Genomic DNA, 21,801 nt, shown 5'->3' with positions numbered 1-21,801 from the left:
TTAAATAATTAAAAACATGATAATACAGATTTAAGTGTGTTGTATAGTTTGCTTGGTGGCAGGACATTTTTTTCCCAACTCAAATAGATGTTAACTTTAACATTGACAGAATTTGTTAAAAAACTATAATTTCACTGTTTTTGTAGGAGCTTTGATCATATTTCTCAAAATGATCTTGGGTCCGGATTCTGACGTTGCCTCTCTCTGGTGCAGTGCTCACTTTTACTGTTTGCATTCGATTGGATTTTGCTGAAAAGGCTTAAACGCCTTATATTTACAGTTCTTGTTTCAAGTGTGGTAATGTGTAAGTGGTGAGGGACAATATTATATTGTGAACTATATAGCAACTGATTTGAAGCTAGATAACTCTGCCTGCTTTACCACCAACTTTCATACACTGGCATCTCTCAAAGCAGAATATAGTCATACCTAAAAGCCTGTGCTGAGTCAAAGCAGGAGTGTGGAGGCCATATTGATCAGCTGTTTCTATGACTCCACTCATTTCCTAATCCCTGCTCTGGCCTCATATCCGGCGCTTCAGAGCTCCCCCGGGACACACATGGCCTCATCTGGGCTGCACATGCTTTAATGATTATGTCAATAGTCTGTAGTTGCAAATGTGTGGCGTGGCCTTAAACATTCATTACACACCCGTTAAATAGCTGGGCATATGGCTCTGGGGGAGGAAAATGGTAATCCTTTCTAGAAAGATTAAGAGAAGAATCAATGGGAGATTTGAAACTGTTTTATTTTTTTTTATTGTTTGCCCATATCTTTCAAATTGACGATTATACAGCATAAGATCTTCGGACATTTAGAGATTTTATCCATGGATCAGGGGCGTTGCTAGGGGGTGGCCAGGGTAGAGCACAGGCCACTCTGTGCTGAGACAAAGGCTGCATTACCCACATGTATGTTGCCTATAAAAGAGTTAGTTACTGATCTCATTCTTCGTTCACTTCAGTTCAAATAATTAACCTACTTCATGAAGTCTTTGGGAGGTTTATTCAGTGCATTTAATTTACTTAATAAATAACAAACTTAATTGTGAACGCTTGATAACATACTTCTTTTGTTTAGATTCCCTCACTAGTGTGGCTTCGTACTGTTCCTGAGAATCTCCAACTACAGTAGCTACTGCAATAGCCCTCACTTTGGATACTCGGTGAACTCGAGCGTTCATTCACAGCACACCAGCATCCTGGCAGTTCTCCAGGGCAGGAAGCTCTTTTCCTGATCGGGAGTGACCTCGGCATGCCTTCGAGTCGATGGCAGATGAGGGCTGAAATGCAGTGGTGTGGCACATCTCGCTTTACACTCCACTGCAGTAGCCTCCCAGATCGTGACTTACTTGATCTAGAAGCCTACATAGACAGGCCTACTGTATGTGCAGAAAGGGCAGTGGACTGTGTGCGCTTTATTATCCACAAGCAGAAACTAAAACCACATTCATACATTTTCAACTGGTACAGACTTTCTACACGGTTCCTAATTAAACATTATCATATTTCTTCTTAAAACGTTAGCCCTTGTGGTATATTACATTGCTTGCTATGATGCAGAAAGATACAGCCTTTAAATAAGCCTAATAAGTAAATCTGAACATTTTAGTAAGCTATACGAGACTTCAACATAACGACTTCCTTCCCACTGAGTGCATTGTTATCATATATGGGTCACAGTTGTTGCAGTGCAAGTGAGTGCAGATCTACACGCTCGAGTCTAGGATAAAAATATCACGACTTCCTGTTGTTTCTGCAGTGTGTGATACCTAAGCTCTTAATCAATAAAGATTTACTCGATCTCGGATTAGATTTACATAAAGCTTTATTTAACATAGATGATCTCCCTTCTAGACCCTCTTAGACCGTCGGTAAGAAGCTTAAAGAGACCCCATTTAACGACAAATCACTGCAGACAGCCTTTGATGCTTAAGTCATTGTAAAGTCAAATCACTGGCACTTTAAACATCAGCATTTCACACATTGGGAGATGGAGAACAGTGGTCATTTAATTGTGCATTTTAATACAGACATAAATATTTGCTCTACCCTCTGCAATAGATTATTAACATACACTTATGAATTATCCAGCTATAAAGTTGGATCTGGGTTTGCTGCAGTTGGCCAGGTCTTGGGTCATGTTCCTGAAGAATAAGGTCAGCTGACTACTTATACACTGAATGAGGTTATTCCATCTATAAATTTCCGTCTTCCCTGATGACGGGGGCATATTATATTGTGAAAGAGGAGTTCACGGAGCATGAGACATTATTTTCAGACTTGGATTGGCCACAGTTCAGAGCTTAAATGAGAATCTTTGGGACGTGCTGGAGACGGCTTTGTGAGGTCTTCCAACTCAATAGAGGATTTTAAATAAATGAATGCGACAGTGGATGGAAATGAAACTTGTAACATTGCAGCATAGTGCCGTAATCAGTGCTAAAAGCAGCCCGACTAAATATTTGAGCGCGACCCTTTTTTTTGGCCGGGCAGTGTAAACGAGTGCCAAGAGGATTGTTGAGGCTTGACACTTACATTTGACACACATTTCCTTATAAAGCCAAAGAAGCCAATGAAGTTGAAACAGTGCTATCAAAGCGTGTATATGATTTCATTGCAAACTCGTAGCAATTGTTTGAAAGATGTCCAGAAAAATGGCACGCACACACTTGGGAGAAACGCAGGAAAAGTACAGCGAATGGTGATATTTCTCATCTGACAGAGTTGGCTGTTGCCCCTTGTGATTACTTGGGCTGGGCAATCGTCCAGTCACAAAGTCTGGGTTTCTTATAAACGCCTCCGGTTCTCTCCTCTCCACTGCACACGAATATGACCCAACTAGGCTGGATTGTAGATTTGAGGTCAAACTTACGATACTTTCCATTATCTCGAAAGAAAAAAAGTCCTACACAAGAATTTCATATCAATCTTTATTGTATTTAGAAATCCACGCATCAAATCTTTTCGTATTTTTTGTATCTTTTATCATTTACAATAAGGGAGAAATGTGAGACAAGCATGCCTTTTCCAGCAGGCGTGATGCGCTACAGGATGGGGCTGAATGTAACAGGACAGGAAATACATAAAGTGCCTTTTTCAACAGTTTTTTTTTTCATCTTTTAATAGAAAAAAGGATTAAAACAAAAGGTCTGGGGGCAAGAACGCACAAGTGGAAGTGGGTAGAGGTGACGAATAGGAGAGAGATAGAGAGGTGGGTGATATCTTTAAAAAATAAAAAAGCATTTGAATGAAAAAGATTGGCCTTAACCCAGGATGAGGCTGGATTTGCCTCCAGGGGGGTTTCTTCTGCCCCCAGCGGATGCTCCTCCCGACGGGTCAGAGGGCTGTGGCGACTCCTTTTGTTGGGTTGGCTGCTCTTGCTCGTCCTGTTCACCCTCTACTTCATCAGGATTGTCTACAAAACAAACAAAGATCAGTGTTGTGTGGTTCTACAAGCCCAATTCACAGTTGAACTCTTCAATGTCATTGTAAGACGGTTTAAAGCAGAACTAAGTAACTCAGGCCCCTAGAGGCCATAAGCGCCACTGCATGTTACTGTTTTTTACTCATTAATTGTGAGTAAATACTATGCTGACAGAAAAGACTTGGCTGTAAATACTGTTTAAGTGGCGCTAGCCCGCAGCTAGCTTTGCCTGTTAGGTGGCTCCGACCCGGTGCAGGCAAAGTTGCAAGTGTGGTTTTGTGGCCAGACACACCAGGGGGAGATGAAAGTCCCCCCCCAATCATCCCATTAACACTTGTATTACCCCCAGAGAGACTACGAAAAGGATTTATTAAGGTAAACAAGTTACTTAGTACTGCTTTAAGATAATAAAAGAAACAAAATGCCATGTTGAATATGATCTCCATGTTGTACAAGCATGGAATATGAGAAGAAAGAGCATGCTTTGATTATCTAATGTCTCTTGAGACAGTCACTCAGCTACATCAATGCCCCATGACATTCATTTTAGTGATGTGTCCATTTTGTGTTTTGGAACACTGCTCTGTAAATACAGGCTGAGTTGAATTACCTATTAATCTGTGAAAGAGCTGCACCAGGCATTCGGCGTGGTAACTCAATAATCAAAGTCATGCTGTGCAGTTTAGACATACTGGGAGTGGAACTGATACTGAGAACCCTTTTATATGCTGCTCAAGAGATCATGATACTTACCATTGAATTGGCCATTTTCCTGTAGACAAAAGAAAACAAAGTCAGATATCATAGACTCATGTTTAAATACACAAACACCTGGAGATCACATGGCCTAACTGTACTCACTGAAGCATTAACTTCTGCTTTGACTCATGCCAAGACAAAGCACACAACTTTAGTAGGAAGTAGGAGGAATGTAGCATAAGAAATATATACTTGTTGTATTAGGATTTTGCATCAATCTAAAAAGCAGAGGTACTATTTTTTCCCACACGGGATTAACCCCAACACTAATAAAAACGGTGATCTACATATTTATGGGTTTCAAACTGTTTTTTTCTCACAGTAATAGACGCCCTTTGTGAGCCTTTAACCATTCAAAAAATGTGTTGAATCGATTGCTTTGGCAACTTAAGATTAACATACTTTACACGGACACTTGTGAGACAAATTGCATTTCTTCACATGAGCAGTGATGGGAGGGGTTTACCTGTTGCCTCTGTCTCCACACCAGGGCGGCTCCAGAGTTGTGGATGGTGGTGAGCTCAGGTTGCGGGTTCTTGGGGAAAAGAATAGGCTGTTGGCACCGTCTCAGAGGGGCAGAGGGCTCACCACAGAGAGTCCCTGTAGCGGGCCCAGCTAAAACAAGACAGAGGACGGAGTTTAATATGACATTTAAAAACAGAGAGGCCTTAACTTTCGATCGGGGGCATAGAGTACCTCAGTTATCAAACGGACATATTGCCATAGTGACTGACAATGTTTTGTAAACTTTTCTATAACATGCCCTTTTTCCACCAGTAAACTATTGTGTTTGCCTGTAGTGAGGTGATTTTAGTCACAACTGGCTCAAAGTTGACCTGAAGTTTTCACTTAAGAGTCAAGTAAATCCAGCTTTGGTCACACAGCAATTTCAAAGCCACACTGAGGATTATTCCAGGCTGTGTATCTACATCGCAAGAGCAAACACAAACATGACAAAAGCAGGACATGGAGACACTGGGTTATCAAAATATAACATCTGGAAGAGGTAGTCCAAGAAAAGCTGCTACTTCTCCAGCTGGTGATGTCCCGCAAACAAGGGGCTAAAGACGCCAGTCAGGGCTGAGGAGGAGAAACTACTCACACTAAAGACGCATTTTTCTATCCAATAAGAACAGTTAGAATGAAGTCAATGCTACTCAGTATGGCTTTAAGGGAAGGATTATGCCAGTGAGCTTATTGCTGCATAAAATGATTGTGCCAAATCTATTTTCTTTAAAAATATATAAATACATATATTTTAAATATTAAAGAAATGAGTGCCACTTCTGCATTCATTTCACTTTTAACGTTACAACAATTACATCTGAAGCCAGACCGGATCTTTTAGAGACTAAAAACAAAACGTGAGTAAGCCGTACAGAAAGCAGCAGACTCATACCATATGGACACTAATCCAATTAGTAACAGAGCTGCCCAGAGGAAAAAAAAACCCGTGTTTTATCACAGCGGGGCACCAAGTCTGCTTAGATCACAGCAGCGCATTCACACAAAAAAAAAAAACCTTTAAAATGTCAATGAATTACTGAAAAGAATCGACTGCATAGAATAGAAAGAAAACAAACCAATCAAACTTCTTAAGTAACAATAGCCATGCGATCCTATCCATCAACAAAATGGCTATAAAATCTAATGTTTGCCCTGTTGCGTGGAGGCTGAGAGTGAACAAGCCACATAAGGTAGCAGCAGCAGTCATGGTCTTGAATGCCAGCTATGTCAGAGATGGGACAGAGCGCCTTTTGTCCAAGGAGACAACAGAGGGGTAAGAGCGGAGGGAGTTACACAGTTGTTAATGGACTGGAGTGTATCATAAATGTTGAGAGAGCCTATCGTTCAACTCCGACAAGTGCCCCTTTATTACAGCCAGAGGATCAATTATGCGGACAGTGAAGACAAACAGCAGATGGATGAGTGTTCAGGTAGAAGGAAGTGATTAGTCTGACGTATTGTTCTGAAAAGGTCACTAATGAGGAACTAGATCACAGTATAGCAATTACACTACATCAATTAATTATTTACGAATCAACTTTTTTTAATTTTGTATATGCAGACTTTACGGTCGCTGAACCATTCAACCTCAAACAATGCCTCGGGGTAATCTGTCAGGAGTAGATGATCGCAATTGCATCTGAAGATCTTGGTAGCACGGTGGTTAGCCCCCCCCCCATCAACCAAAAACATGTACAGGATTAATCCGCCAGAATGCGACCTGGGGGCCAAATGCGGCCCTCAGACTAATTTTTGGTGGCACCAGTGATTTAGCACACATCACCGGAGATGCAATTTTTTTTTACTGCAAGTTAATTCATTTCACTTAAAGCAGAACTAAGTAACTTATGCCGCTAGCGCCATTGCAGGTGTTGTGTCTGATTAACTGTCCGTGAGAGTAAATATTACGCTGACAGAAAAGACAAAGGGAGAGAGGAAAATTGTACATTGTGCCACAACCCAATTACACAATGGAGAGAATTTTTTCCACTCAAGCTTGGCTGAAAATACTGCTAAAGTGGTGCTAGCCCACAGCTAGCTTTGCTCATTAGCGTGCTAGCTTCTTCTTCGTGATTGGAGCAGTGAAAGTTGCAAGGGTGGTTTTCTGACCATAGACACCAGGGGGAGATGAAAGACCTCCCAATCAACTGATCAACACTTGTATTACCCCCAGAGGGACTACCAAAAGGATTTATTAAGGTAAACAAGTTACTTAGTACTGTTTTAAAAGCATCAATAACTAAAATTTTATTGTGAGACAGAGCTGCATTGAGGTTCCAAGCCAAAACAAAAGTGTTGTTTAAATCTTGCTTTAACACACCCGGTTGAATATTTGACTGCAGAGACCGTGAATCCGCGGCCCTCCACACAGTGTACATTTCAACAGGCACTCTGTGCAAAAACGTTTGGACACCCCTGAGCTAGATGATTCTAAACACAAGCTCAACATCTGGAGATTGGTCTCCAGTTGCTTCGCTGCGGCTGCCCACTGTTCCAGCAGCACTGAACCACGGCCTAATGTGGAGGACAATTTTCCTATGGGGGCGCAAATAAAAAATAATGCTAACCTTATCTTGAGCTAGGTTCATGGACAGGAATAACTAGAAGGAGGTCTACCCTATGGCACATGATTTGGGAATTGAACCAGAGACTTTCTTGCTGCGAGTAGTGGTAGCCATTCAGCCAGCGTACCACCAAACTAAGACTTAAAATCCTTTTGGGAGATTCAGTGATATTCTGGCTCAAATCAATTTGTATTACGAGTGTGGCATGGTACTATAGGAGTCTTGTTTTCTACAATTTCCGCACAGATTTTCATTGTTCATAGCCTTCCTAAAATTCTGCCTTTTGCACATTATGTTGTGTTAACGGAAACTGCACCAGCACATTCCAAAAGACCTGAATGGTAAGTGGCCTTGTCTTTTTGGAGGCCTGCCCTGTAGTTTGCGATCGAGAAAACCACTCTTAGGAGTTCCCCGGTGGCATGAAATGTAATAATTTTAGGGTAAATACTTCACTGTCCGCATACCAGGAGATTTATTGCATGGGCTTAGGAGAGAAAAAAAAACATGACTTTTCCTGCAAATTCCTTTACGGTGCTCATGCTTTACCTTTTTAAACAACACGAGAATGTGGGAAAAGGAACTCAGAGTACTTATTAATTTTTACACGAGTTATCTACAAAAGAAGAATCCAAAATCACCTCCACAAGGCCACATATTTTATCCAACTGACCCATTTCTTTCCACACGGGACTGTTTCTCATCGGCATGCTACAAAGCAAAGTTTCAAATTACCCTTATATGCCTTTACTCCAGGGCTTTTGGCTGCTACACTTGCGGGCAATTCACTCCAGCTGTGTTTTTCTACTTCATCCCGTGACATTTTTACCTAAAGAGCGTAGCTTTATATCAAACCTTCCCACCATGTACCTAACATTTTATTTGCAATACAGTAAAAGTACCTGTAAAGAATCTGATCAGCATCTTATCATAAAGAATTCAAAGATCCTGGCCCGGGACTAAAAACATTTACTCTTTTTCATCGGATTGTGAAATTAAAGGACACACTTGGATTTGCCCCTATGCGGTGGTAAACTTAGCATTGCGGTGTGAAAATGATATAAATGTGTGTGTGAGAACAACAGGATAGGAGGGCTTTTTTGGAGAGCTAGAAAAGAGTCTGTTTGAGAAAGTGGGACATCGGGTGCAGGAGCTTTAATAATAAAAGTTACAATTTGATGTGTTTTCATTAATAAAAAGTGAATTTACTTGGCGGCTCAGTCCTTCGATTGGCATGCGGGTCGTCAGGTTCAGCAAAGATATTGGAGACCATCTTGTTCTTGCGTGGAGAGCTTTCTTCTGAGCCAAAGGAGAGGCTCGTCTCTCCACCGGGCGGCCTCAGTACCCTGGTAATAAATAGATTTATAAATAAAACATTAAAATACCATTCACTGACTGTTGCCCCCACACCCTGCTCAAAAACACATGGTCTTGTGTCACACCCCCATGATGAGCTGCATAATAGGCACCAAAATCAATAGACAAAACAAAAACAGGCCTAGAGCTACTTGCAGTGTTCATCTTACTGCACCCCACCCTTTATTTAAACATTGCATTGACAAGAAGCTCAAAGCACGCATTGAGCTCTCAAAGGTCAGTCTCTCAACTATTGATGTCTCTCATGTCTGATTTCAGAGACTTTTACAAATCTCTATTCATGGGTTTCGGCACCATAAATCGCCAAACTATTGCAAAATCACTGAGGTCTTCCATCTAAACCTTCGTCTTTATGGTTCTGACTTTCATCTTGTTTTGACACAATTTGATGAAAGTAAAAATGTATGATTTTTCTTAACTTTATTTGAATGAACGGTTTAGAAACGGTTTAGTAAACTAGAGCAAGAATATTGTTGTATTGTTGTATTCAAGATATCATAAATTGCAATCTTTTCTTCACATTGTTCAGCTGACAAATGAAAGAATACTTTGTTGGAATTGTTAATAGCTGCTGCAAAGTCAATCCATGGAGAGATTTCTTTGTGACACATTCAGACTCACAGGGACTTCCCCGTTGCCAACTGGATCTCAAAAAGTCTTCATGTCCCATTCAAGGTGAACGTTATGCAAGTCTAGGTCATCTTCTATAATGTTCAAATCTACTACAGCGCACAACAAATAAGACAGAAAGCAACGACTTCCAAAATAGTAAACATAAGGAGACCATTATTTCCTGGCCATGCTCGAGGGCAGTGAGAGCAAAGAGGGGCTGATGTAGGCTATAGCATAGCCCCTTGCCGGACCCCTCCCTCTTTTTTTTTTGTCTCCAGCACACTCCCGAAGCCACCAGCTGACACATGGAGCAGCTGTCCGAGGGCTAGACAGGCGGACGAGGGCCAGAAAAGGCTAGTTAGCTTTCAGCAGTGCTGGCTATATTAAAAAAAAACACACACACACACACAGGAATGTCCTATCAATTCCCAATAGATACTAAAGGCTACAGTCTGTCACACTTGGCTATGAGGACAGAGCTTAATGTCTAAACCAGACTTCACCTCCCGGCCAGAGGATGAGCTCATGATTTCCACATAGATTGGGGTAGAAAAGGATTTTAGCTGACACACAGACAGCAAGCCCCACCCTAAAATGAAGGGGGGGAAAAAAGCAAACAATATAAATGAGCAAGCACTGAATAATGAGGCAGCACGACTCAGGTGGAGCAGGAAATGTTATAGCTAAGCTGATCTCCACAGCATGAGATGGTATGTCTGATAATAACCAGGCAGGGCACAGCAGGGTTTGCATTGGCCTATATGGATTTTTTAGCCCAGTTCAGTTCAAGTTTGGGGTCTAAGCAACACAGCCCCTTAGGTTTGGGTTTAAAAAGCACCAGGAAAAGACCAAATATAGGGGTTAAGGAGCAATAGGGGCTAAGGGGAAGATTTACAAGGCTTAGCTAAACCCAGAGCCCCCACCCAAGCCCCCGCAGCAGCATCGACAAACAGCACGCGACATCCCGACTGGTCTGACCGAGATTTGACAAGATCATCCCAGCCGAACACAGTCCTGACAAAATATATAGATACAAACACAAACACTAACACTGGCGATCTGCACCTCCGCCTCGGTGCTCGCCTTTGCATTGTTTTCACCGCAAAGGGGGAAGGCGCGCAGACGAGAGACGCATCACTTACTGAAAACCCAATGACCGCATGCCCAAAGGATGACTGGTCCTATAAGGGTTGTCTTTTTTACAATCATGAGTCAACTTGTGTGCTTCAGGGCAGAAAAGCGTGGGCCTAGAGTTTGCACGAGACGTGACAAGACCCCAGTCAGCCTCAAAGTTGGCGCACATCATCAAAGTACAAGTGAAGCGATGGGGAGGCGCATATTTCCGCTTGATTTAAGGTGCGTCTTGAAAAGTTAAAAGCTGCTCATGAGCTGCTGGCCAGTTTCTCCAGTCAGTCATCAGACAGAAAAGCATCTCTCCCCAGGCGGCACATTCTTTCTAATCTTGAACTTCATACCGACACCATGGCCAGCCTATAACTTTGCGCATCTAAGGACGTGATGGATAGGGGCCGTGGCACCCAGTAAGATTAACTTCATTAGCAACTTGGCGGTGGATCAGTTCAGCTAAAGCCAGAAAAATCCCCTGCCAGTCTGAAGAAAAAAAAAAAACCAACCAGCGGGCAGGGCGGCACGGGCTTCCTCTCACAAACGCGACGCAGGGAGAAGGAGGCGTTCAGCCCCAAAGAAAAAAGAAAAAGGGCTCGACCGCATCCCACTTCTTTTGTTCCTGCGTGAGAGGTTTCTCTGCCTGTCATTACCTGGAGCTGCTTTTGGAGCCGGGATCCATGCCTTGATAGGTGGTGGTGGTCGTCATCTCTGCGAGCTCCTGGCGCTGACAAACACTGAATGGAGAGGGGGGGTTGGGGGGGGGGAAACTATAGAAAAAATGTGGTAGTCCTTCGGTGCGGAGATGCGAAGGGATGTAGACTCCACCCGACACTGAGGAGCGCAAAAGGCGACCACAGCGGCTGGTTCTGCGGTGCCAACGCGGAGGGCCCGCCCACCCGCGGATCCGAGGACCCCATTGGACGCGGTGCTCCAGACCAACGCTCTGATAGGCGACAAACCTCCGAGCTGCTTCCTCATTGGAGGGGGAGGTAGCAGTCGGCTGTCAAGTTGAGGGCAGCTCTCAGCCACATGCTAAGGACTGGTACAGCAATTACTAATATCCCCAGAGAAAAGGCAGGACAGAACTGCATGTGGCATTTCCCAGTGAATCTTTAAATATTTTATACGTGTATATATCACTGTGTAATTACAAATCACACAATTATTATATTAAAATCATTATAATTTTACTCAAGCAGAAATAAAGTATTGTGTGATAAATTACAATCTCTGAGAAAGGTTGCTTGCGTAAATGTAACAAAGTACTATGACTATTGAAGGACATGAAATGGATGGATGGATTATTTATGTATGATTTTATGTTTGATTTATGTCGGTATGTCTGACTCCTGTATGAACATTTGTGTTAAAAAAATAAATAATAATAATAACTTCATGTACACAAATGCAATGTATGTAATTAACTGTTTACCTGGGACCGTCCCAGTTATGAACCCTCCTCCCACATCCCCTTATTTCTCCAAAACCATTGACTTGTCCCATTTTTATAGCCAGTAAGATCTGTCCAGGTTTTCCATCAGTGCCACATGCCAGAAGCAGCATTTTTCATTTGAAAGTTAAAGGAGCTATACCTGATTTTACTTACAGAAATGGAATGACATTTCTTGTCCTCCTTTAGTGTATTGTAAACTCAAATATTTGTGCAGAAAACAGCCTGCATCAAACTATAAAACAATCAATCAAATTTATGAACTTTCGGGCTATTTTTCTAGCCTTTTTGTGACAGTGACCCTGAAACGTGACCCTGCAAGTTGTGAAATGTGCCTATAAACCTGCTTCTGTAACGAATTTGGATGCTACAAATATATTAGGAATGTTAAGAATGAGTTGGGACCACAACTAACATTGTAATTTAGTGGCTTCCCCTTTTATTATTTACAATCAAAAAATCAGGTATAGGGCCTTTAATTACCTTTGGTCATGTGTGCAGCAAACACAATGTTTCACTATCACAATCTGGTCACTAAGCACATTTTGTTTAATTTCTTTACTCAATCAAATAATGCCACCACTGGCTTTCGGCCATTGAACATTACTTTTATATAATGGAAAAATAGCGGGTCGTCTCATGATCGGAAGGTTGGGGGTTCGAATCCCGCCTCCTGAAGGTGCACACTGCCGTTGTGTCCTTGGGCTTCACCTTTGCCTCCAGTGTCTGTGTACACTGGTGTATGAATGGGTGAGTGGACCCTTGCTGTAAAGTGCTGTGAGTGCCTAATGCAGGTGGAAAAGCGCTATACAAGTTGAGACCATTTACCATAATTAAGACACATTCTTAGGCGTCATAAAAAAGGGAAAAAAATGGCAACAAAAACAGCCTTGTAAACATTAGAAAAACAGCTGTGTAATTTTATGATTATTGGTCTCCATTTTTATTTAAATTTCTTCCTGCTTCAACTATGTAAACTAATTGTTGGTATTTCTTTTAATCAATCAAACCCATAATGGTGATCTCACTGAGAGGCTTTAACAAGTATGTTCAGTGTGGATTCTCTCATGTAAAATCACCATTACTTTAACATACATTTTTCATTGGAGTTCCAGAACAAACTGACAGGGAGGGCACTGTGCATCACAATTTAAGAGGGGTGCAAAGAAGTGATCAAAATACAGCTGCACGCGACTTAACACTTAGGGTTGCATTAGTATTTTGCAAACCCCTTTGTTCCAGGCCATGCAGTCATGAATTCAAGGGTCACTTATAAATAAATACAATGCAACTCTGAAAAAGGAAATATTTATTTCAACAAGAAACACAATGGAGAGCACAGATGTTAACATTAACATCCAGAGACCTTCCATAGTAAAAGTTTGGTCTTATTATATTATAATAATGAAAACATTTCAAACAACCACTGCCAGATAAAAATGTATATAATAAATCAAATAACAAAAGAAACTTAAGAACAATCCACATTCTCGTACTTTATCTAAAGTTTACTGAAAGGAAGCTGAAACGATGTCAGGCCACAACGAGGCTCAATTTAACCAAATGTTGCAATTGTTATGTTACATTTTCGAACAATTACCACCTATTTATTTTGAGAATATGCCCTCATTAGGAGCAACAATACAGCAAAACAAAATAGACTGTAGAGACATTTTATGTACATCATGGAAACATAAAGAAAAAATCATAATACTATACAGCAGGCTGGCCTTGCAAATTTTGTTCTGCATAAAAAGATATTGAATGATGTGGCTATTGAGCTTAAATGGAGGTCAGAGGAGAGAAAGAAACTGATGCACTTTAAAAGAAGCCTCCTGTCTGTTGTTGAAAAACATCAATTGTATCTTCATCTTCCATTTCCAACTGCAAGAAAGACAAATGTTTATTTCAATGACACCGTTTTAAAGAACTATAGCCTAAGCCTGTCGGCAGTTTTAGTATAATCATCATTTATCATATACATGAGTTTCACATGTCAGTGTGCCCTGAACTGGGAACTATTTGATAATCAAATGTGTGTTTCAGCCTACAGACATTCCTAGAGAACTACAAATGTTTCATTGTGCAGATGTCTCTTCCGTGCACAACAAATGCATTTGGCAAAAAAAAATGTGAAAATTAAACAATATTCAGCTGCTTATTCTCTCATGGTGGGCAGCCATAGCAAACAACATCGTTTTTTGGCAGATTTGTATAACCTTCTGATGAGAGCCGTCACAATAATTACTATATGACAGATAATACATTTTTGACCTCAATATTTACATTTACTTGCATTTCCCCATTTTTCTAATTCAGTACTTAATTATTTACCCAAAGTAAGTTGTGTTTCATTGTAATTCATGTTTGTTGTTAACCCAGCAAGAGCCAGATTGATATTCCAGCGCCAATGACATTTGCACTGACATCAATCCGGGGCCGCGCCGGCTTGAATCGCTCGGGGAGAGGTCGCACGTTTGGATTGGATCAAGAACATCACAAAGCCATTCAATGTTTCGTTTTTAAGAAAGTTATGTGTGTATGTGCTGTGTGCTGCAGCACCTCGTGTTTTTTTTAGATCACTGCTTTGTTAATTAGTGTTTTTTTCGACCAGAACCAATTGCGGTTCTGTCTGAACGGTGAAGGCGGGAGCGGTTCAAGATGGGTTCTCGTGCGTTTGTAAACTCACAAATAATTCAGTTTGCTGGCAAGGTAAATTCATTGTGGGATAATCGAAGTTTAAGTACTTTTTCAAACAAAGCTTATTTTTTAAGCTTTTGAGTTAGTTTCTGTGGCATTTTAAGGTCTTATATAATATAGTTTATAGCAATATTTTCCTGATTCAAGACATCGAACTTCAAATTTTGTTACACTGACAGGCCTACTTCTGAAGCGATCAGCTGAAATACTGGAGTGGCCAATGTTTGCAAAGTGACTTAGGAAAAAAACGCCTCACTTGGCGGGGTGACTGTGCCTCAAATTTATTTCACATGATGCTGATTAGGTTTTTAATACAGGGTTAGTTTGAGAGTATTGTTATTGAATGATGCGCAACAGGCACTGCACAATTTGGACACTTATTTTATGTAATCCAACAACGCAGACCCGTGAACACCATAAATAAACAAAGTTCTGAATTACTTTAGAAGAAATAAGAAATTATTGTTTCTCAGCAAACTTGGCAAAATGTTACAGCAAACCCAAAGTCCCTATGCAACCCCTATAACAAGGTTCAAACAGCAGAAACCTGATTGAAAACTCCACATTGTTGTGAGAATTATGACTAAATTGAAGAATCAATTTCAGTGCTTTCAACTGACCTGTGATGGTGTGTCCGTCTCATTTATTGGCTGCCCGTCAAACCGGAACCTGATTTGCCTCATTGACAATCCCTGGGAAAAAAACGAGACGAAAGCTTTGTTCAAGCAGGTCACACACACTGGCTACTGAATGAAGTTAATAGAGAATCATTGTTTTGCTTCTAGGTAAATGTAAACAATTAGCCATATAATCACAAATACACTTGTGTATCTAGCGTGTAATTAGACAGAATTTACTGAGGGGTCTGTGCACCTGTCTCTCGCAGTAAGCCTTCATGAGTTTGATGAGCGGCGTGTGCCTTTTGATCTTGAACTGCACCACAGAACCATCCTGACCAGCCACCTTTAGATTGATGTGCTCACTGCTTTCCGTCTTCACAGCTTCCTGAAGGATGTCAATGAAGAAAAGGTCACACTCATGAAATTCCCTCTCACTGGCATTAATAAAACACTAAAGGACACATTAATATAGCAAAACTATGGAATAGGTTCACAATTAAGGTACTCCAAGATGCAACTTTACAAGTCAATTTAAGTTGAAAACAATACAAACAAAACATGCATCAGCATGTGTGTGCTGCCAATGTAATTTCAGCATTACAAGACATTTGTCTCCAGTTTCACAGCAGAAACATTGTTACTTGTTACATGTCACTCACAAACACAACACTGTTGTGTTCAGAGTGGTTCAGAGCCAACGCTGAGGATGACAGCTGGTTGGCTGAACGTGATCGTGCAAAGCATTCGGCGCGCATGTGGATGCGCGTTCACAAACCTTCCGGTCTATTTAAGTGGGAATGGCTTTTGGAACTTAAAACTTCAACAGTGCGAAAAGAGAAAGCCTGATATTAAAGGGGTTTGAGACTTTAGTTTGTCACAAAGCTCCACAAACGGTTAAAGTATGTGATAAAACACTCACCTTTGGTTTTTCATCTGCCATGGTTACTCTTTTGGCGCTTCTCTTTGCTGCCACACAAAGAATACAAGTACGCGCACGTGCTCGTGCACGATTTAATTATATGGCCAGGACGTGCGCGGTCATGTTTCAGTGCGCGTCCACAACATCGAGGACCGATTGGTTAGATCCTGTCACGTGAGCTAAAGCGCAGTCTAGATGTAGGCGGGAACATCTTTAATGCGCGCGTAAGTGAAACCCAGCCTCACATGAACGCGCACAAGTTGTTTTGGTCTTTATTGAGGCAAAAATATCAATCTCGACAATTGGTTGAGTGAGGAATCCCTCAGACCTGCCCCAGTCACGGTTTCTGAACTTCACAAGCGCATGTGTGTGTGAAATACGAGGCTACAAGCTGCAGCTCTGGCTGTATTTTCTTGTGATTTTTCCCAGCTTGTCTGGCGGCCATCTTGTTTCTCTGTTATTTTTAACTGGGCTGTTGATCCGCGGGTGTAGGCAAGGCACCATCATATGTGAAGGAAACTCACCAAATTCAATATCAAATAACATAGGCCAAATATTTGCTACCAAAAATGTTAATGTCAATCATGAAATGATCACGCCGCTTATTTGTTAAATTGATTGTTTTAAGGACAGTATGTTTGTTTTGTTCTTTTCTTTCCTCTTTTTTTTACAAAAAGATTAGAGAAGTTGTTGTACAACATAAATATCACAAAACAGGCAATGGTGAGGGCAGCCCTCCAGTGCGTCATGGCTGTGCGCCACGGAGGTCTTTCGACTGAACCGTGGCGCGTAAGCAAGTGCTTTTGCGGCAATTTTGGTTGACGTTCCAATAAAATCTGCTTTCTGATATTGTGATAATATTGTTCCCACATGGAGGAGGTTGATGTTGAGCCAGCAGTCACTGTAAGTTAACTCTTTTCAACAACTGCTCCACTGCTCTCACTTTACACGCGGACTCAAACATGAGCATGGACCGTGTTCACGTAGAGCACTATATTCTTGATCTGCTGGACAGATTTTAAACCAGTATCCAACTTCTGTTATTTTTTTTAACTTGTAAACCAACTCTCAATGACGACACATTGTTTTGCCTATAGTTTAAATGAATGAAACGTTTCTGTGTTATGGTCCTTAGATTAAAAGTTAATTTATATCTTTGAGCCCAATCCAGTCCACCATAATGCAATCTTACCTGACTCCTTGCTCATTTTATTTCAGTAATAAATGTATTGTCCGCTTTTGTTTCCACAGAATATACCTGCTGCTGGACGAGGTAAACACCTAGGGTTTGCTTGGGGTCCTGGTGACATCCTTGTTTATGAAACTCACCTCAAGCCCAAAGGTATGTTCACACAAATCCTTTTATATAGGATCATTTTCAGACTTGTACTCAGTCACAGTTACTCAAGTACTTAAGTCACTTTTTTAATAAAATTTATTTTTAGTAAGTAGTTTTTCATACTGTACTTTCTACTTCTACTTCAGTAAAGAAAAAAAGTAACTAGGGAGTAAAGTGAAAAATCTTCCTTTTGACTTGTGAAATAGATGTATTTTGTGTTTTGTTACTTAATTTTGATTTCTTATACGTTTTTATGGGATTTCCTGTGAAAATGTTTCTCCTAGTACTTTTTCACTTTTATTGGAGTAAATATTGTGTCACTACTTTTTACTTGTACTTGAGTGATTTGAGTAACATTACTCTTACTTTAGTAAATATCTTGGCTACTCTACCCAGGTCTGATCATTTATATCTCCCTCCTTATCTCATATTTATGTATGATTTCTTTGCTGCTGCATTAGATGCCAAAGGGCCGGGATCTCCGTTCATTCACGAGGTGCAGAAAGACGAGGATATTTACTCTCCGATTTTGCGCAAGCTCTTCAATGAATCACATCACATCTTTGTTGGACTGCAAACTATAGGAGATGAACTGCCAAGCAAAAACAAGAAACCCCAGTAAGACTATCTTTACTGCTTCTGCCCTGTATTTGTTCTTCGATAGTTAGTAGTATTTCTGTTTTTATCCCTAGATTCGTCAGTGTTAGTAAAAATTATCGATCTGTCATACGAGCCTGTATGGAGGAGCTTCAGCAAGTTGCAGGTCTGAATTCTTGCTCATTTTAGGATATTTTTGCACATTTGTTTATATATCTTACTATCTGTGTATTCTTTCTGCTTGATAGTTTCTTCACAAGATGCCCAAATTGCCTCACAATACGAAAATCAGGTGTGTACAAGTGTCCGACTCTGGCTTATCATTGAACTTATGTCACAATGAATCCCTACTAATGTGTTATGTTGTTTGAGGACAGGTGTCTATTCTTTTGGCCATTGAACTGATTTGGAATCTGTGTGAGGTGCTGTTCATTGATGCTGCTCCTGGTAAGATATTCACACTCTCCCTCCCTAAGCATTTTCAGCTCTATGACCCTAAACGGGGAATACCTCTCTTTTCTTTGAGTAGCAGGCTCCTTGTTACTCCATCTCCTGGACTGGGTAAGGTTGCACAAAACCGATGATGATGTGAAAATGAGGGATGTTCTCCAAAGTGAGAGTCCAGCTGAACACCACAGCTACTGGGATGTGGTAAGTATTAAAGGCATTATGATGAATATAATAATAAATAACTGAATGTGTTGTGTTCTGTACAGGTGGTGAGTTATGTGCTGCAGGGAAGGTTGGAGGAAACGAGGCAGATGTTGGTCAAACAGGCCAATCGCCAACCTGCAGCCAAGAACATGTACAAACTCATGGACACCCTGCTAAGCAAAATGCCCTTCTATAATGTAAGATGTAGCACGTTCAGCTGTTCTTTTGACTGTCACCTCCCCCACAGTGAATCATCTGCCTTACCTTGCACCCCATTTTCTCTAGCCCACGCTTTCCCTCCAATTTTCTTACTCATATTCCTCGTCCTTTCCTTTGTACCATTCCTGTTAAACCCGACAACACTGGTCTGGTATGATACACAGCCAGCAGTTTTATATTGGGACTTTACAATCTGAACTGTTATGGAGTCTATGGCTGCACAATGAAATCACAATCAATACGTTATCACATGTGGAATGGTGCAATTGTCAAATCACAAACCGAAAGGAATGTGTTTTTACAATTCTTATTTCACTTTTCTTTCAAATCAGTAAAATCAATCTTGTTTCGTTTATATTTTTTTTTACGGCAAATCTAATTGCAATTGCAATACTTACAACAAATTACAGTTAGATAATTTTCCTGATCATATGATCTTTTTTCTAACTTGATTCCTCTCTTCGTTGCACACATTTGTGCTCTGGTTTGTATGAATAAACATGATTGTACACTTTGGAACATTAATGTTTCTCTGTTCTTTAGCCAAGTGGCACTCAAACATTGACAGAATTTGATGTGAAGTGGAGACATTGGCACGAGGAGATCGAGCGCTGCCTTCAGGACAACTCGTTTGCCAGCAATCAACATCTGGAGACTATCTGCAAAGTCAGTTACATAACCGCTTTATTTCTGGTGTTGGCATTTACCCAATGTTTGTTTTATTACACTGTGGACTCTTGTCCATCATGCTGATAATGAACCTATAACTAAAACATGTGAAATGTCACTTTAAGAAACACAATATACTTTAAATTCTGCTGTAGATCTTATCAGGAGATGTCGATACGATCCTCGAGCACAAGAACTTGCTGAGCAGTTGGTATCACTTTCTGGTCACAAGACTGCTCTACATGCATCCCACTGTCAAGCCCACAGAGTTACACTTCTATGCTCAGGTAACATTAAACTAATATGTATAACTCTTATCTCATACATATTTATTAGTAATATTGCTTATTATGCATTCTCTAGACAAGTTTGTCCATGTTTATGGAAACAAGTGTCACAGAACCTCTTGACAGCATCTTGTTGGCTGCTTTTGAGTTTGACATCCATCAAGTCATTAAAGATTGCAGGTAATGCAAATTTATAGATGAATATACTTCCTGTCTTTGCTTTTCTAATTCACTTGTGTCTTGAATCTCACAGCTTTGCCCTGAGCAACTGGTGGTTTGTGGCCCATTTGACCGACCTCCTGGATCACTGCAATCTCCTCACGTCTCACAATCTGCAGTAAGTGCACCTGGGTACTCGGTTTGTCTTAGAAAGTTATACTAGCCATTCAACTCTTATATTTGTTCAGCTTTGGCTCCAACCTGAGGGAGTTCCTGCTCCTGGAGTACGCTTCAGGCCTGTTTACTCATCACAGGTATTTTAATTTGTTTGCATAATCAAATAATAGATGCAATTATTTGGTTGACAATATGTTTCATGTTGACAAATAGCCTATGGCAGCTGGCTGTGGACTACTTTGACCACTGTCCAGAGTTTGGACGTGTTTACTTGGAGCTGCAGATTGAGCGTGTTCCTTTAGACACTGAGCGCAAAGCCCTGAAGGTTCTCAGGATCTGTGAACAGAGGCAAATGTCAGAGCAAGGTAACGCTTTCCCCAAACCTCCAACACATGCCCTGTCAACACTCAGACCATTGTGACTAAGCTTAAGTTCTCTTGGATAGTGCGCAGCATCTGTAAGATCATGGCCATGCGAGCACTTAGGAACAACCGTCTGGGGTCTGCACTGTCCTGGAGCATCAGGGCCAAGGATGCTGCTTTCGCCACGCTTATTTCAGAAAGGTCTGTTAACAAAGGATAAAGACATGTTGACAAATGGAGCTGTTGTGCTGATCTTTGCTAATATTATGGTTTTCTCACAGGTTCTTACAGGATTACTGCACTAAGGGAACATTCTCTGATCTGGACCTGATTGATAATTTGGGACCCGCAATGCTTCTCAGTGACAGACTGACTTTTCTTGGTATGGGCACAAATCACACACATTACTTACATGTCAAGAAACAGATTGCATTTTTGTTATTTTGTCTGACACAAGCATTGTTCTATTGTTCTCGAAGGAAAATACCGCGAGTTTCATAAGCTCTATGGAGAGAAGAGATTTGCAGATGCAGCTAAGCTCTTGCTTTCTCTCATGACGGCAAAGATCGCTCCCCGCAGCTTCTGGATGACCCTGCTGACTGACGCCCTGCCACTGCTTGAGCAAACAGAGGTTTGTTTTTAAAACCACACTCACTCACGTGTTTGTGTAGAATAGATTATTTTAATTTTGCAATTATTTGTTTCATTGTGATTATCTCAGTAATCGTCCTTATAAGCCACGAGAGAGAACATACTTAAACATGTTTGTTTAAAAGATGAACTTCTTTTCCACGAATTTGTCACTCTTTTGCTTGTTTTTATTTGTTGCTCAGGTGATCTTTTCAGCCGATCAAACATATGAGCTCATGTACTGTTTAGAGGAGCTTACATCTTCCTTGAACAAGACTGCACCCAGCCCAGGCCAGCCCATGCAGGTAATCTTTCTTTTTCTTTTGTTATACAAACCCCTGGTAGTGCAGCGTTTGTACATTACAATGCTTCAATTCACAGGAACCTTTTTCTTTTCAGGATGACGAAATTGAAGTGACCAAAGTAGAGCTCCTCAGACTTGCTTTGGCCAGAAATCTAGCCCTGGCCATTGTCAAAGAGGGAACAGTTGAGGCATAATGATCATATCTTAACACAAGCTGTTTTTTGATATATTTTGTACATATTCCAGTATTCAAATGATACATTGTTAATAAAACTTTTGAAAATCATACTGTTTGAAGTTTGTTGTAAGAAATAGACTCTCTGTAATTACACGACATTTATAGAA

The 21,801-nt window shown here is 40.8% G+C and overlaps 3 protein-coding genes across 3 annotated transcripts; 1 reads left to right on the top strand and 2 right to left on the bottom strand.

The window, feature by feature from the left end:
- Positions 1-2,926: 2,926 nt before the first annotated feature.
- Positions 2,927-11,212, bottom strand: LOC306969572 (jupiter microtubule associated homolog 1-like). The gene is made up of 5 exons (XM_079565235.1): positions 11,021-11,212; positions 8,463-8,599; positions 4,652-4,800; positions 4,180-4,198; positions 2,927-3,417 (listed from the first exon to the last, which is right to left on the bottom strand). The coding sequence occupies exons 1-5, from the start codon at positions 11,074-11,076 to the stop codon at positions 3,266-3,268; spliced, it is 513 nt and encodes a 170-aa protein (XP_079421361.1). The 5' UTR covers positions 11,077-11,212; the 3' UTR covers positions 2,927-3,265.
- A 1,902-nt stretch (positions 11,213-13,114) lies between these two features.
- Positions 13,115-16,179, bottom strand: LOC306969535 (small ubiquitin-related modifier 2-like). The gene is made up of 4 exons (XM_079565172.1): positions 16,060-16,179; positions 15,394-15,525; positions 15,141-15,212; positions 13,115-13,704 (listed from the first exon to the last, which is right to left on the bottom strand). Exons 1-4 carry the CDS (start codon positions 16,078-16,080, stop codon positions 13,642-13,644), a joined length of 288 nt encoding a protein of 95 aa, XP_079421298.1. The 5' UTR covers positions 16,081-16,179; the 3' UTR covers positions 13,115-13,641.
- A 637-nt stretch (positions 16,180-16,816) lies between these two features.
- nup85 (nucleoporin 85) lies at positions 16,817-21,704 on the top strand. Its single transcript, XM_079563986.1, has 19 exons — positions 16,817-16,962; positions 17,311-17,401; positions 17,860-18,016; positions 18,091-18,161; positions 18,244-18,287; positions 18,373-18,442; positions 18,525-18,646; positions 18,712-18,846; positions 19,412-19,534; positions 19,693-19,824; positions 19,901-20,004; positions 20,078-20,161; positions 20,232-20,297; positions 20,374-20,525; positions 20,606-20,723; positions 20,804-20,904; positions 21,002-21,153; positions 21,356-21,457; positions 21,552-21,704. Exons 1-19 carry the CDS (start codon positions 16,930-16,932, stop codon positions 21,648-21,650), a joined length of 1,956 nt encoding a protein of 651 aa, XP_079420112.1. The 5' UTR covers positions 16,817-16,929; the 3' UTR covers positions 21,651-21,704.
- Positions 21,705-21,801: the final 97 nt, after the last annotated feature.

Source organism: Gobius niger, assembly GCF_951799975.1.
Source record: "Gobius niger genome assembly, chromosome: 10".
NCBI classification, from domain to species: Eukaryota; Metazoa; Chordata; class Actinopteri; order Gobiiformes; family Gobiidae; genus Gobius; species Gobius niger.
The sequence above is the reverse complement of the archived record's forward strand: the minus strand, read 5'-3'. Positions and strand labels throughout refer to the sequence as shown.